Genomic DNA, 17,602 nt, shown 5'->3' with positions numbered 1-17,602 from the left:
TATATAAACGGGGTTGCACAGCAAATTAACCCATTCCGCACAGATGGTACCAGCTTGGTTCCTATTCGACCTGCTTATTTTCTAAGCTACTGAATTTGCATACTGGTCCTAACTGAGTAAATGACCCCATTTCGGGCCCTTCCGTCAGCAATTTACATGCAAGCACTGTCCAGTATACATTACATTCACCGGGAAGCTGAAATGTGTGAGAGCTGCTTCGGTCAGCAAGGAGAACAGATATTACCATCCTGGCGCGTGATATGAACGTCCAAGTTGGACGACTGAACCCGGACCAAGCGCAGTTGGATGGTAGATTCGAAGTCGATGCTCAACATATGCCTATTGGACAGTGACTTCTTCGCTCATGTGCTGAACATTGTGGGTTCTTGGCTGGAATGAATTTTCAGCACAAGCACTTGCACCGAGTTACTTGAAAGCCACCAGTTGTAAGCCAGCCATGGACCCAGTTAAGCGTCATCCACCCGTGGGTTATCGATGGCTTGCTGTTCCTTCTGGTGTGTACAAATTGACTGCGGTCATGCAGTTGTACAGGTTTATCAGTTCGTTTCCCCCTCAGGAGTATTCGTGATGAAGCAGAGCAGTTCCATTAATCAACTTAGACGAGTTTTAGTAGCTCAACACTGTTGAGCTGACTTGGCTAGAAAGCTACTGGAACCAAAGTCACGCTGATGACGAAGGCCGGTTGGAGGATAAAATGAAGAGAGTGGAAGAAGCTATGCTCTCAACTTGCAAGACTACCTGTCCAAGGCATCGAAATAGACCAAGGGGGTTCTGGATGTCGCCGAGATCAGACTTTTTTTCAACCAGAAAAACCATGTAAGCAACCAGCGATTACAGTGGTGCATGCAGAGCCATCAGACACCGGGTAGTCAATATGCTGGAAAATGACAGAGAACGTGGTGAGTTTTGGAGATCCAGAGAATAGATTTGGCTTCCGTTGCACGCAACAGCCACACCCAATGTCAGTTGATTTGATTAACCGACTTAAAGAAGACGACCGTGAGTGAAACAATTTTCAGGATGATGCCAGAATGATCGCCAGCATTGGTTAGACACTTAAAAGAACACTTCAGCCGGCTTCCTTCAACATCGTCATCATCACCATTATCAGCGGTAAGAACTGCGCATCTGTCGTTCGCATTTTCTTCCACCGATGATTTGGGGAGGTAGGGTAGGTAGCTGCGCATCGCAGGCTGGGGTCAACATATCGGTTTGTAAGTTAAGGACTGTCAGTGGAATTTTAAGTGGGGGATTTGCTATGGAGCTATGCATAGCTTGGATGCACGAACGCCATCAAGGGTGGCTGGATCATGTCTGACAATGTCTCTAAACATTGATGTGGCCAGTCTCGAGGTCCCCATCCGGGGAGACGGTAATGACCAGTGCAACTCAGTTTGCTGGTAATGGATTTCAAACTTCGCTGCCAATTCATTGTTTGACACCCCCTGACTCGTTTCTACTCTTCGCATGGCTCTGCAAAAATAGCCCTTCGAGGAAGTCGGTTGACTGGTATACGTAGCACGTAGCCAAGCCAGCGCAACCCGTGGAGTGTGATCAGTTTTCTATCGTGGGTGACTTATTTCTCCCGAATACGATTAGACGTATTTCAGCATTGCCGACCCAGTGTTCCCACCAGATTTGGTCAATGTTCCGAAGACATCGATGCTCAAACACTGAAAGTCTGACGTCCTGGGCGCGCAATAGCCACGCGTCTGACCCGTATAGCAATAGGCATCGCGCTGCAGCGTTGTAAAATCGACCGTTGACGGATAAGCTGATGTCACGCCCACGCCGCAGGTGACGTAGGTTCACAAAGGCTGCTCTGGCCTTCCCAATCCGGATGAAAATATCATTCTTCGCGAGGACACCGGGACTGATACAGCAGCCCAGGGTTCGAGCCTACCCAGTCTTGTAGTAGCATTTTACACTTTGCATGTGTGAAACGCATGGAAAGCCTTGATGTAGAATTATTATATTAAATATTGTTTGAATCACCACGGCATCAGGTTACATAAGAGCTATGTGATCTGCGCACTCGATATCTATGGACGGACGCTCCGGGAGATTTTCGAGCCCACAGACATTAGATGCATTAGAGGCTGGTAGTGAGTCTCATATTCGTATCAACGACGAACTTGAAGAGGAAAGGTTAAAGAGGACAGCCTTGTCTGACACCGCCCTATGTGGTGAACTGAGGCCAGAGCTTTCCGTGGACGAGAGTGGGCCTTCAGCACCTTAAGGAGGGTCAATAATTTAGCTGGACGCCTTTGCTCCATAAACACTGCCATAGTGCCTGACGGTCCACAAGGTTAAAGAAGCCTTGTCTGACACCGCCCTATGTGGTGAACTGAGGCCAGAGCTTTCCGTGGACGAGAGTGGGCCTTCAGCACCTTAAGTAAGGAGAATAATTTAGCTGGACGCCTTTGCTCCATAAACACTGCCATAGTGCCTGACGGTCCACAGGGTCAAAGGCAGTTTTCAAATCCAACAACCCAACCACTGGTGGTTGCTGGAAGCAGTGTCACTGTTCTGGGGACTTTCGGAGTGTGAAGATTTGACCGATGCATCCTCTTGCAGCACGGAACCCGGCTCGGTTTTCCCTGATCTGCCTCTCCCTGTGTTCAGTCAACCTTCGAAGGATGAAATCAGCCGTGGCTACCAGACTGACGCCACGGTGGTTTTCACGCCGCTTTCGCGTACCCTTTTTGAAGGTCGGAATAAGTGTCGACTTGTCCCATTCTGCAGGGACTTTTCGTTCCATACAGTACCAATAGGCTTTGTCAGGGCTTTTCTGCCTTCTTCGAAAAGGGATGGATACATACTGTCCGGTTCTGGTGACTTCTAAGGTTTCATTACGGATGTTTCATACTTTATTTCTCCTTCCTACGGATGATTAAGTTGTATATTTCATTTTCCTGTATGTACTATCTCCAGAGGCTGTGTTGTAGAAGGCCAGCTAAACTGTTCTTCGAAGTGTTTGGCCCACTTTTCCAGTCGACGCTTTCGTGAGTGAATTAATGTGCCCTCTTTTTCACTTATCGTTTCGCTAACCTTTGATTTCCTAGGGCCAGTCGATCGTATCAGTTGATATAGGGCTCAGCTGTTTCCCGTAGCAAAGCTCTTCTCCATCTCCCGAGCTTTCGATGTCCACCAGAGCTCTCGGTCTTTCCTTGGACTCGTCATTATTTGGTGTTTGAGGGATTTGCGTGCACCGTCGCACCCGTTGGCTGCTGGCATCGATCGTGGGTAGCGATCTCGCGACATCCAGTGGTCTTGCGTTCTAATTAGAGAAGTTGGACAGACAACACTGGACGCCACTAACAGCTCATTTCAAATTTTGCCACGCTTCATCCACATGCTCACTGCCACCACCGTAGAGAGCTGTTGGGCTAGCTGAGATCGATACTGTCGAGCTATGGTAGTTCTTCGAAGACAGTGCACTGGCATGATTCTTGCTGACCTGCGAAGGCCTGCAGGGAAACAAACTGTCAGGAGTCAGCGCACCATGGCGTGATCGAACTCAAGTGGTGTGCCCCGGAAGGAATTGAATCGTGGCTCTCCACCGGTGGCTGATCGCCGCGTGGTCCAACTGGGTCCAACATTGATTTGCAGTTGGTGGCCGCCAGTTTACGTGGTGTCAACGTTTATGTTAAAAGTTCGTGTTTCCCAGATACAGTTCATGATCAGCACACAACTGAAGGAGTCGATTTCCGTTGTCTGTTCGGCTGGTTGCCTGGGGGCAATACCTTACTGCCTTCACACTCTTATCACAGAAGACAATACGGCTTTACCCCAGACCGCCCCGTGGCACTCGTAGTGCGGGGTCTCGCTATTCTTGGTGTGGCTGCTCCCTTTCGGTCCTTCTGGAATGGTTGCATTTTTTGGAGCGAAGCTCCAGCCAATTTAGCCCGTGGGATCATTGCAGCACTCAGGCCCGACCACCACATCAAGTTGTCAGCTTTATGTCGGGGCCTCCTTAAAGGCAGTTTTCAAATCCAACAACCCAACCACTGGTGGTTGCTGGAAGCAGTGTCACTGTTCTGGGGACTTTCGGAGTGTGAAGATTTGACCGATGCATCCTCTTGCAGCACGGAACCCGGCTCGGTTTTCCCTGATCTGCCTCTCCCTGTGTTCAGTCAACCTTCGAAGGATGAAATCAGCCGTGGCTACCAGACTGACGCCACGGTGGTTTTCACGCCGCTTTCGCGTACCCTTTTTGAAGGTCGGAATAAGTGTCGACTTGTCCCATTCTGCAGGGACTTTTCGTTCCATACAGTACCAATAGGCTTTGTCAGGGCTTTTCTGCCTTCTTCGAAAAGGGATGGATACATACTGTCCGGTTCTGGTGACTTCTAAGGTTTCATTACGGATGTTTCATACTTTATTTCTCCTTCCTACGGATGATTAAGTTGTATATTTCATTTTCCTGTATGTACTATCTCCAGAGGCTGTGTTGTAGAAGGCCAGCTAAACTGTTCTTCGAAGTGTTTGGCCCACTTTTCCAGTCGACGCTTTCGTGAGTGAATTAATGTGCCCTCTTTTTCACTTATCGTTTCGCTAACCTTTGATTTCCTAGGGCCAGTCGATCGTATCAGTTGATATAGGGCTCAGCTGTTTCCCGTAGCAAAGCTCTTCTCCATCTCCCGAGCTTTCGATGTCCACCAGAGCTCTCGGTCTTTCCTTGGACTCGTCATTATTTGGTGTTTGAGGGATTTGCGTGCACCGTCGCACCCGTTGGCTGCTGGCATCGATCGTGGGTAGCGATCTCGCGACATCCAGTGGTCTTGCGTTCTAATTAGAGAAGTTGGACAGACAACACTGGACGCCACTAACAGCTCATTTCAAATTTTGCCACGCTTCATCCACATGCTCACTGCCACCACCGTAGAGAGCTGTTGGGCTAGCTGAGATCGATACTGTCGAGCTATGGTAGTTCTTCGAAGACAGTGCACTGGCATGATTCTTGCTGACCTGCGAAGGCCTGCAGGGAAACAAACTGTCAGGAGTCAGCGCACCATGGCGTGATCGAACTCAAGTGGTGTGCCCCGGAAGGAATTGAATCGTGGCTCTCCACCGGTGGCTGATCGCCGCGTGGTCCAACTGGGTCCAACATTGATTTGCAGTTGGTGGCCGCCAGTTTACGTGGTGTCAACGTTTATGTTAAAAGTTCGTGTTTCCCAGATACAGTTCATGATCAGCACACAACTGAAGGAGTCGATTTCCGTTGTCTGTTCGGCTGGTTGCCTGGGGGCAATACCTTACTGCCTTCACACTCTTATCACAGAAGACAATACGGCTTTACCCCAGACCGCCCCGTGGCACTCGTAGTGCGGGGTCTCGCTATTCTTGGTGTGGCTGCTCCCTTTCGGTCCTTCTGGAATGGTTGCATTTTTTGGAGCGAAGCTCCAGCCAATTTAGCCCGTGGGATCATTGCAGCACTCAGGCCCGACCACCACATCAAGTTGTCAGCTTTATGTCGGGGCCTCCTTCAACCCCTGAGGTACCCGACGGGCTTGAATGGAACTTTGATATCAGCACTTTACCAACAGCAGAAAGCCGGTGTGAGATATCATTCCTTCAGCGTGATATGGTACTCGGGCTGGTCAATATGCAGTCTACACTTTTCACACTTCAGAGAGGGTTTTGAAATTCGAGTTACCAGTCTTCTGCGGAAGACTTGGAACGGAAGCAGAGGACCAGTAGAATCGAGCACTTCGACTATGATCCGCGTCTTCGAAAATTGAACTTTCGGAGGATAAACTTGTGAGAATCAAGCTGGGTTTCTCCATAACCGGGGATGCCGTCGACCGTATCTTTATCTTGTCTTCCTGGACTGCACCAGTTGTCCCAAGTTGCAAACAAGCTAATCTACTTGGTAAACAAAGTGATTTACTTGGGCAGATTGGCGGAGTGGCTCGAGATGGAAGTACTTTCTGAATTTGGTAAGCCACGGTAGCTTCTTCCGACCTCCGATGGCGCTGGTATGATATTAGTTTACATTATAGGGAGCGAGATGGACCAAGTGGTTAGAGCGCGAATTTACTGACCGGAAAGTCTGTGGTTCGAACCCGACCTGTGCCTCTTGACTCCCCCTGTCTAGGCGTGGGCAACCTGGCAGTATCCCAACCCTCGTGCCTCCTTCGTGTGGCGTAGTAGCTAGGCACCGAAAGGGTGCTACAGCTGAACGATTTTTTTTACATTATAGCGCAATCCATTTATAGATAAGAGTTATAGCCTGTGTGTGCGGAGGATGTACGAAAGCTTTCCGTTTCTCCGAAGCATTGGTCGGGTCTTGTGAGAACATCGAATTAGCAGTGCTTTGTTATACCAGGTGGTTTTCAGAAAAAATGGGTCCTCCCACGATCGATGGGTTACTCATACTTAATAGGTTACGTTGCTTTGGACATATGCTTCGCATTATAGGGTACCCTTTCCGTCGCAAATCTTTCTGTCCAGTTCATTGCTGAATGGAAGTGACTGAGGGACGGATGATCCACAACCTGGCAATGAAGTATGAAAAAGTAAACTCAATCGAATTGACAACTGCCGCCTCTCTGGATGTAGACCTCTGGACTCAACCCATTATTGGTTAGTGACATGACAGGTTTGGCTCAGTCACGCAGTCAGTGGCGCTCCTGCGTCGAAGCTCTCGCTTTTAATGCATAGATTCCCAGTGTTAAATTCCTTCAGAGCACTATACGATGCGGACCATATGAATATCCACGCACACACAGTGGCTGTTTTCCTACGGGATCCACTCTCAGAAAAGAGACACCTTTGTATTCCACCCATTATTGGTGACATGACAGGTTTGGCTCAGTCACGCAGTCAGTGGCGCTCCTGCGTCGAAGCTCTCGCTTTTAATGCATAGATTCCCAGTGTTAAATTCCTTCAGAGCACTATACGATGCGGACCATATGAATATCCACGCACACACAGTGGCTGTTTTCCTACGGGATCCACTCTCAGAAAAGAGACACCTTTGTATTCCCCTCTAGGTCACTTTTAGAGAGTTTATCCTAACCTAACTGTCCTCACGTAAACTGCCGTCTATCCGGTGTGCTCACCAGTATAACCACTATTTAGGCACATCTTTGGGTAACTCTTCTGAGCGCTCAGTCCACTATATTTAGTATTCCACACATGTCGTGCCTCTCATCGTGTGGCAACTGCTACAATAATGATCACTGCTCTCCATGAATACACCCACTTGGTTTATTGTCTCTGTATACTGACAGGTCAGGCAACCATGTATTGATCTGTCCGACATCGATCCCTTCACTTCACTTAGTAATCAGTACACTTGCGATTTCACAGGTTACCTAAATCTCACTGGCTACTTCTGACCAGCGGAATCAGATGACGAAAGCCGCGTTGAAAACCAAGCAAACTATTTAGAGCGACCACCAACCTAACCTACTTAAGTGGATCGTCTGGTACTGTTCAGTTTGAACAACATGTCTTTTGTTGGGTAGTAATATGGAATTTCAACCCGTTGAATTTAGTGTAGTATTTATGATGGCTCTCCTTTAGCTAAACCAAGGGTAGTTCAAAACTAACGAGAACAATTCATAACGGCAAAGTAACATGAGTCATAGTCACTCATCCTATCCCAATGTACGAAGTGTACGCTTTATACATGAAGACACATGTGGTAATCGTAAGAGAGCAGTATTTGACGACGAAATTTTTAAGCTGTTCAGTATTTTTTGGATTTCGTGTTCCACTTCCTAGCCAACGGCTTCGTTTACGTGTTCGACGTGAGAGGCAGAAAACCCCACTTTGCGCATCAATGGTGCGATCAGGCGTGCACTGGCGGAACCAGAATAGCCAGTTCTGTCAACTCAAGTTGGATTGCTTGCGGGTATGTGTTTTCCCTGATTCTGGACTCTATTATTTCAAATTTTGTGTTTTATTCCCAAGCGGCATTTTTGACAGTAGGTTGGATCTGGTAAATCTAGTCGAATTGACTGAATGGATGCGCCCGTTGTTTTTCTGTATGACCAGTGGATTATAAACAGGTTGTTCACTCATTCTGCATTTCGAACTGTCAGATAGCTTGTTCCCGAGAAGGCAAAGATTAAAGCAAAGTCTAAGAGGGCTAACTTAGCTCAGTAAATTCCACCATCGTCGAGTTTCTATTTTTTTCAATTTCCCTTTGTAAACGTCTTCTCATTGTGTGGCGACCTTTCCTAATACGATTGTTAAGCCGGAAGAGTTTGACTCTCATTCTGAATTACGATAACCTTTTTACTACAACCGAATCCGTGTGTTTCCAGTTTCGAGCTACCCAGGTAAAAAATTTCCAAGACTGCGCGCGCTCCCTCAGTGATGCGCCTGCCTTCTATGCTGTCGCGAAGGGACTGCACCATATCGTGATGTGACGGTTTGTGAGCTTCAATAACCTATTAAGCGATGCTGGAAGATGCCCGTGCATCATCCGCACGGTCTCTTCTACCAGGTTGGTCACTGGATAGAGGCTTGACAAACATACTCCAGTGACCCCGCAGGTTGGGGGTTGGGACAAGTATAGCAAGTCAGCGGTTGTTAGCGATCGTGTAGTCAACATTTTGCAGTTCTCAGGTTCGTGTGGAGGCCCTTCAAGCTCACATCGGATGCATAATATTGCAATAATATTTTTTGGACCATATTGGGTTCGTGTCCTTTATTTTGTTTTTATCATCACTTACAAGCACTGATAACGGTCTGACGATGTAGCCCGTCGGAGTATGTTCAGAATGAATTTTCAAGAAACGATTCATTCATTAACAGGGGATAGCCATGCGTTGGAACCAATTATGAAACACTACTTTGTAGAGAACCTCACTAGAAAATTCGATGAAAAGTCCCGAGTTGCTCGGATTTTCTATCGTTGAGCTGTATTTTCCGGAGGGGACATCGTCGACTCACTTTTTCATTGAGGACATGCAGTTTCGTGTTTGATACTTTGTGTACCCTTAATCCACCTTACCAGTGTAGCGAGAGGATAAAAATTGAAGGATGTTAACATTTCCTTTACTTTCATCCGCGATTACAAGCATATGAAATTTTATTACAAGGGCGAATGACAACAAACGTAAAAGACAACACGACACCACGTAAGAGTATCCGGGGATTCATTTGAAGATACGCATGTGATTCGTTGGAGTATCTGTGCGCAAAACGACAGCTGTAACACCCTTTCGGTGCATAGATGTTATGCCACCCGAATTAAGCACAAGGGCTGAGGTGCTGTCAGGTTGCCCAATCCTAGACAGAAGGTGTCGGTATGCACAGGTCAGTTTCGAACCACGGACTGTCCGGTCAGTAAGTTCACGCTATAATCATCGAGCTATCTTGAACTCTGTGCACAGAAAACCGTTCTTCGTGTCTGGATTAGAATAGCTTCTGTGAATTCAGGAAGCATGAAGTTCATACTGCGCATCACGACTGTCAATGATCTGATACGGTTGCACAAATGACCCAGCACGTCGGCATGTGCACTGAATGAAGCTGGAACGCGTGTGATTCATTATGGTTATTACTCAGTTAGTCCAGACGATCTCTGAGATGTGTTCGACGTCGTTGACTGTTGCCAGTGTAGCGGTCACCACAGCTACAATTTGACGGGTGGATAAAGTGAGAGTCCAATCGGCTGTGACGGTTAGATGTATAGCTACAAAGCAACCCTTAATCGGCAAGTACACGAACAAATCTCTTCCTTTATCAATTTAGGTCTGGGTGGTTATTAGTTTCCGTTTGTCGTGTACCATGATGAATCTCTCGGGGTATCTGTTTTCCGACAAGGACCTTCAGAAATAAGTCCATCTCGACTTTGAAGATGCTCCGTGGTTTGGAGTACAAGTTTGGAAGCACGGCAATGCCTGCAACAAGTTTCAGGTCAATGCATTCAGCCAACAACTGCTCGAACTCGGTCCTAATCTTCCTGACCAACCATGGAAGGTGAACCCTAGCCAAGATCACTCAGTCAACAAGTTTCGTTTGTTTTAGCCAGCAATGCAGATAAACGATCGGAGCACTGCATGCAAACAACGGCCGCCTAATATAAGCTACCAAAGAACCAGCTGGCAGCCGAACCGATGTAAATCAGGTGAATTCTAGGACAGCTTCTAGGACAGCATCTGTTTGTACATCAATAGAAGTACAGTGATTTTGTTTACTAGAATGATCGTTTTAAAAAGCGAACCAAAGCCTTGCCTTGATCGGGGTCACGACTTTGTTACAATGCTAACCATCTTACCTGTCTCAGGCAGAAAGATTACCTTGTTGTATGATCTGAAACAAGGTCTTTCCTCGGGTGTTATGGCGTTGACATTTCCAATAATATCCACCAGACCTTTCAGTCTATCACGGCCATTCTTAGACGTACTAATCACGGACCTCTGTGGCTCTACTTCTACATACAGTGATAAATAACCCACCCATAATTTTTTTACCCATAGCCTGGAAACCAGTTCTGTTGCCAAGTCTGTTCTATAGGCCTAGAAGTGTCTGGAAATCAAACTAACCAGCACAAAGGAATTTCTTACGGAAAACCGTATTTCGATATATTCTTTACGTTGCAAGCTGCCGGTAAAAACCACTAACTGATCGAATCCACACCACACGTGCATGTATTCTTGTGATTACTGTTTCGGGGTGACTACGTAGTCTCTAACTTTAATAAAAACTGAATTCACCAAGTCATTTCTGAACCGAACTTATCCACCAGCCCAGCCGCTCTTCATTTCTGCCATTCGAGGTATCCCACCTTCAACTTACTTTGTTATTTGAGCTGATCCGTCTTCCGTCCTATATACCGGTTAATTAGTGACATGGAACACTCAACACCAGACAAGGGAACTCAGGCGTTCCCGTTTCATCTATTGAACTCCATGTCTGTCAGATGGTTGGCAGTCGTGACCCTGAGCAAGACCTTCCAGCTTTCTCTGGTTCACCACACCTGTCATAGTGAAGACAGCTATATCAGTCTTCTGTGCATAGATATTCGGTCGAATCACATGCGTACCGTCCAATAAGTGTGCGTATATTTTCTTCGTACCCCAGTAATGAAAGTAGAAGAAATTTAGCGTTTTGGTTATTTTTTTATTACACGGTAAAGCGCTTTACAGAGGAAAAACAACCAGATGGCCATAGATGGCGTGATTATATTAGCTCCTTTCCATCAAACAATTCCACCGCGGAGGAGCAAATGTGTGACACGTATGTCAGCGGACTTCCTGTCGGTGCATTTCATATGAATCTTTGCTATCGATCACCTAGTTGGAGGTTGTCCTCTAGACCACACGGAAACATTCCAATCGTTAAAGGCTTCAGGACCTTGAACAAACTGCAGGTTACGGGAACACCTTTGGGAGTAGGGAGAACGTGGACTAGTTTTCCGCTAGCCTAGAACGTACCTTCAAAATCAAATGTTGTCGCAAATCTCAGTTTTACTTTGCTCCCTTGGTACACTGATTAATTATTGAATGTACTTAGCCTTAGTGCGGAAACGTCTGGCTTGTTGCTCTACCGTATCTGAAAACTGTACGGAGTTTAAATTGTCACTTTCATCAGTTACAGCAGCATTATACATGCAGTCTAAAATCACAAATTGTTCCCTCTGGAACAGGTGAGATCGCCCAGTAGATTCGTTATTTTATACCATTCAGTCTTTCTATCTTCCAATCTAACCTTGAACTTCCTCACTGTCCCGGTTCTACCGTCAATGGCCGCCCGTCTTTTGCCATGTGCTGTCATGTGTGAGACAGCTAATAAAAAACTCATTTTACCAATAACTCACTTACAGTTAGGACGATGAAAATCAGCTGGTTCAAGCTTGGATGCGAGAAGGCAAAAAGTCATATTGTCATACTGTCTTGTTGCCAAACGTTGACTACACCACATCAGTTCTCGTTTGTGTTGGGCCTGAATGAGGGAGGCTTAATACCACTGGTTAACGATGAACTGGCAATATGTTCACGCCGCTCAAACGTTTTTAGGCTCTGCGTATTCGAAAATAACAGAAATTCCGACTAGCATGAACGTTTTGCGTCTTTCTCATTTCATTTTCGCTTGGAGAATCAGCTCCTCGTCCTCCTCAGAACTGATAAACTTGTTGCAAAAGACAAATGTCCCATAAATTTGTTTCACACACTCTTTGGAAAGTTGAACTGTTTGTTGTGTTTGTTACATCAAGTGTACAATGGGCCGACATTCTGAACGGTTTGTAAGTCTCGTTCACACCAGGGGAACTTTGCGGTGCACGAGGAGTCAGACAAGCGGAAACAACCGTCATCTAGCTGACTGGTTTGATCGCAGTCTGTGTGCGTTTGCTTTGCGCACCTGTACTGCTCAGATTTAACGAGTTAAAAAGAGATTTGGAACAATATGAGATTTCCGTTTCACAGCTTTTTCATTGAAAAAAAAGTGGTTGAAACGAAGCGCATGCGAAATAAAATCAGACTGAAGTAACGTGAAGGAAAAAATAACTCTGACTTGGTCGTAAGAATCAGGCTGATTTCACCGAATTTCCATCCAGCCCACTTGTTGGGACTGTCACTTCCTGTCACGTTTATTTTACTGGTGCATTAACTCCAACTGGTTTTGCAATATGAATACTGTTTATTCTAATTAGACTGATGTACGTTCTGTCGCTCATGCGCTCCCAGTCGAAATGTGTCGCATAAGTTCACATTGGCATCAGTGTACTGACATTTGTTAATTGCGTCTCACCCGTGATCAAACCCATTTTGTTTTTTTTCACAGCAGTAATAATATGTCTGGTGAAATTTTCGTGGTGACTCAACTGTTTTATGAAAAAAATGTCCGAACTGAGTTGAAACGTAACCGTGGAGAATTGGTTCTCAAGAATAGCTTTTTTTCCTGTTTCTGCAAATCTTGTCTGGTATTGCTGTTGGGTGTCTTGCAAACGTGAAAGAAGGATGCATCGGAAGATGCTTGGTTACGCATCCACAAAGAACCGCCAGATTTGCGACGTCCTTCATGTAACTTAATAAGACGCTACTGGAGGACTCAATGAAATTATTAGAACTCTATTACATTTCCCTTCTCTTTCCCAAGAAAGGAAGTTATTTGTGCCGCGCAAAATCGTTTGACTGTCGGAAAGATCCAATTTTGATATATAAATATAGTTTGCCATCAACTGAGAGTTTTCTGGGAAAGAAAGCACGTCTTGTCTATCTGTCAGACGGGATGGCGCATGGAATACATGTTTCTTGTGTTCTTTGCGTCTCAAGACCACTATTGCGTATCATCTACCGCTTGATTTCAGCACTTTTCTATGGGGAATCACGCGTGCTACGAATTTTTGTAATCATATTTCATTTCAGGTCCGATTGCGGTTTTGTAAATGTGTACCAAATGACCCAGACCATGATATCCAGCAATCCCGTACCAGATAAATCCATAGCGAATGTGCAAACAGCCATCGATTCTATGGCTTTTCATCCAGCGTCAGAAATGCTATGCTTGGGTTCTTCTCAGATGCCCGCGGCTATCCGTTTGGTGAGTCCCCCCCTTTTCAGCTCGTTATCAACCAGACCGTAGATGCTATCCGTGTATTATCCGAATTAGTCTGGGGTTTGTCGCACCGTTGGACACTGCGCTAGCAAATTCTAATAAATGGGTTTGGTCCGTGTTCCTATGATTTATGGTTGATGCGGGTGCTTAGCACCACACTTGTACGAACTACGGAGTAGGCTTCGCAGCTGTGTTAGAGCCGTCTGTGTCACAGAATACATATGAATACACTGAAATCCAATAAAATAAGATAACCACTGGTGAAACCAAAGTGCTCCTAACCATGGCTGGTCGCTTACACTAGGATTTTTGTAGATACCGTGACAGTAGTCTTTCCGATGATACGGTTTCGCTGGCGTTTTCTCAGACAGGTGCGGTTATTAAGTAGGGGTTAAATCTTTTCAGTTGGTATGAAACACAGTCCTTGCGCAAGCTGTATCTCAGATTACTGCGGTTGATGGGCATCTGTGGTCCCGAATCTTTCAACGCCGTTTGGTTAACATTAGAAAAGTATTTGTTGGCGCTCACGAAGTCACTAAATTATTTCAGTAGTTTTTTACGCTGGTATCGATTGCCTGTCCGTTCAGTCCAATTGTCACGTAAGTCGCTTGATTTACACTCACGAATACCCTCAGACAGGCGCCAAGTCGCGCGACCCACAATTTCTTTTTGAGACTGAGTTGAATGATTTCAAGCGTCTCACAAACGTGATTAGAGTTCAAATTTTTGACCCTGAACTCTGTGTCCCAAAGAAAATCGTGCTTACCCTGAACTTAAGTTGATTAGCGAAGAAGACCCGAAATATCCTGGGGTATGACAAACACACGGTTGATGAACGAAGGCGATAACGCCGATTCCCATTTCACACGTCAAGAAAAACAGGGTAAACGATCTATTGGTGTACAAAACCACCAAGTAGAGAATTTAGTTTTTTTAGAAACCTTCAGTTATTCCGACTATTCTATTGTAGCTCGATCGGTGACAGTAAGCACTACGTGGAAACATATGCCTTACATAAACGCATGACCTTATGAACTGTTGCAGTATTATTACAACTACGCGGGGTTTCTGTAGCGTTTAATTTACTTTTTCAAAGAGTCATAAAAGTCTAACGGAAAACTTGTCCTATTCTTCGTGTCGAAGTCATCGATGCTTTAGTTTTTTCTAGCAAACAAACGAGTTCTATCACGTAATTGCTCCTAGTCGTGTTCGGTTCAGCGTTGTAATCACTTGGGTTATTCCAGCTCATGGGTTTCACTCGTTGATTTGCTGAATTTAAGTGCTGTATATAAGTGATTATAAATACCGAATGGCATACATATACCTTCAATGTAGATTACGTCCCGTAATGGAAGCACTGTACAGCTTTTTCCTCTTTGAAAAGGAACACAGTGACGAACATAGATGTTTTCGGGATCTCGTTATCAGGTCAGTACATATCTAATGGTTAAAATAGGAGCGAAAAATGAAATACGCTGCGAAGATTGGTTAGTGAAATGCAAACCGTGGAGACACGAACGATTGGTTGTCTGCGCCCCCCCCACCCTCATGTAGCATCTAGTTGGATGCTGTGAGACAGTCAAGAGGGCTGTTGAGTGACCTGGCCGGTTGATTCATTTCACACGACCAAGGCAGACTCAGCGTTCGTACGAAACGTTTTTGACAGCACAGTACTGGGTTTCGCAGGCGTATAGCGACTGCCTCGGTTGTAGTAGGTAGGTACTGGCAGTCTTTTTGGCACAAGGTAAATAAATGACTTTAAGTGATTTATTTGACATGACTACGTGCCCGGTGTCAATTAGGTGGGATGCAATTGGGCACCTGGCTGAACTGTTGAGGTTAGTAGTATTCCGGTTGGAGAGATGCTCGCGTATTCTCTTAGAGAGTTGCCGTGTCGTGCTCCAAACATACCCCACTGAACAACAGCAGGAGAAAGAATACACACCCATATTCTGGGTGATGATTGGCGTCTTGTCTTTGAGGTTTACGTTGAGCAAAAGGTTTGTTGTAAACCACGATCGCAGAATTTCAGCCGAAAACGTGGGTTGTAGGGATTGAAGCAAGTGGCGATTGACTATGTCTGCCAACAAATCGCCTTTACATGGTAAACTCAAGTATAATGGCTTCTTCCCAACGGTCGTGATGGGCGGTTGAATAGGTCGGTCGGACATATTTTTGGTTATAAAGCTCTCCGGGTAACCATTGGCTCGGAGCACATTAGCAATGTGCTGTAGTTCGGAGTCCGTCCAATCAGCAAAGCAAATACGTTTTTCTGAATCATCAACATGCAGTACGCATCTCACGAAACCCAGAGTTTTGGACCCGCTTCCTACTGGCCAGTCGTTTGAACGTTTAAGCCTTCGGCGACGATTCACCTTATCCACTCTTATTTATGCAGGATATAGCACCACTTGTGCTTCAATAACAGAATGCACATTGCGTGGTCACCTGTTGATTGGCTGCTCGAGTGGCAACTTCTCAGTTGGATGGTTCACACTTGCAGCCTCATTTGTCAGGTGTATCGTACGTTTGGCTGCCATGTGTAATTGCCTTGCTACATGGCATCCGCGGATTTGGGTTACTGTTCAGTACTGCAGTGGGCAATCTGAATCATCAACATGCAGTACGCATCTCACGAAACCCAGAGTTTTGGACCCGCTTCCTACTGGCCAGTCGTTTGAACGTTTAAGCCTTCGGCGACGATTCACCTTATCCACTCTTATTTATGCAGGATATAGCACCACTTGTGCTTCAATAACAGAATGCACATTGCGTGGTCACCTGTTGATTGGCTGCTCGAGTGGCAACTTCTCAGTTGGATGGTTCACACTTGCAGCCTCATTTGTCAGGTGTATCGTACGTTTGGCTGCCATGTGTAATTGCCTTGCTACATGGCATCCGCGGATTTGGGTTACTGTTCAGTACTGCAGTGGGCAACTTGTTTCTAGCTGGATACATCCGCACTTGCCGAAGTGACTATGAAGCTCCAACCAAAGTTACATTGATTACCCAGTTCATGTAAGGCAGAGGGCTTGGGCCTGCCGAATCCCGGAAACTATTATCATGGGCTAGTGTACAGATTGGAAAATGGAAGTTGTCAAATCTAACAATCCGTTTAAAGTGAATCTCACTGCAGCATTGTCTGTCCATTCCTATTTACCGTAACCGTTTCAATTGTATGGATGCAGTGAACATTCGATCATTATTGTCCTTCATTTCAGTACCACCTCTACGGTCATCAGGTGTTTGACAACTTCCCGGTATGTGTTGGACGATTAGGGAAGCCAACCTCGATCGCATTCAGTCCAGGTGGAGGTTACCTTTGTGTCGGACAGAGTAATGGACGCGCAGCATTGTACCATATATCTCACTATATTGACTATTAATTATATATTACACTTGCGTGTGCCATTTTTACCTGATCACATTCGGCGATGTATCCAATGTGCATGCCACCCTCTTGAAGAGGACTGTGAATAACTGTACCCAACAAACCATTCCCCTCTTTCAGCAGCTGAATTTCCCAATAGTTATCTCATAACTAGAAAATCAACATGAAATTCACTTTCGGCCGCACAGTATCAAATGGTTGTCCTTTAGCGTCCTAAGTGGACTACCGTGAACTTCAGCAATTTTGTTTTTAACAGCATTATTAAACATTAAACAACGAAGCGCGGGTATCCCGGATACAGACCTACCTACTTAACCGACAACTTTGACTATAAATTGAGGGCACAGGTCCATCGCATAGTATGCTTCTGTTATATTGACGTCCGTCATAAGTGCATCGACGCTTTAGTCACCTTTGGACTTTCGCAAAATTTTTTCTCGGATCTCCATGTTCACCGTTCTTTCTAGGCCAAATGGACACAACAGTGTGCTCCAAGAATACTCAAAGATTCAACGTGATGTCGTTGCGCCGAACTTGAGCATATGCCATTAGAATGACAAACATACGTGCACATTCATTGCTGGATAGTCGTACAAGCTTCCAGGTCTCAGGCTAATTAGTTATCGTTAGGATTGAGGGAGAGTACTATCGCCACTTGAAGTCCTTTGG

The 17,602-nt window shown here is 45.7% G+C and overlaps 1 protein-coding gene across 1 annotated transcript in view; it reads left to right on the top strand.

The window, feature by feature from the left end:
* Positions 1-16,928, top strand: part of T265_05793 (hypothetical protein) — a gene marked incomplete at both ends in the record, with an annotated part of 23,342 nt that extends 6,414 nt beyond the window's left edge. The window contains 3 exons of the mRNA XM_009170887.1: positions 7,756-7,885; positions 13,353-13,527; positions 16,764-16,928. Coding sequence (XP_009169151.1) covers positions 7,756-7,885; positions 13,353-13,527; positions 16,764-16,928 — 470 coding nt within the window. The remainder of the gene's footprint in view (positions 1-7,755; positions 7,886-13,352; positions 13,528-16,763) is intronic.
* Between the last annotated feature and the right edge of the window lie 674 nt (positions 16,929-17,602).

This window comes from Opisthorchis viverrini (genome assembly GCF_000715545.1).
Source record: "Opisthorchis viverrini unplaced genomic scaffold opera_v5_114, whole genome shotgun sequence".
NCBI lineage: Eukaryota > Metazoa > Platyhelminthes > Trematoda > Opisthorchiida > Opisthorchiidae > Opisthorchis > Opisthorchis viverrini.
Note: the sequence above shows the minus strand (reverse complement) of the source record. Positions and strands in the feature narration are given on the sequence as shown.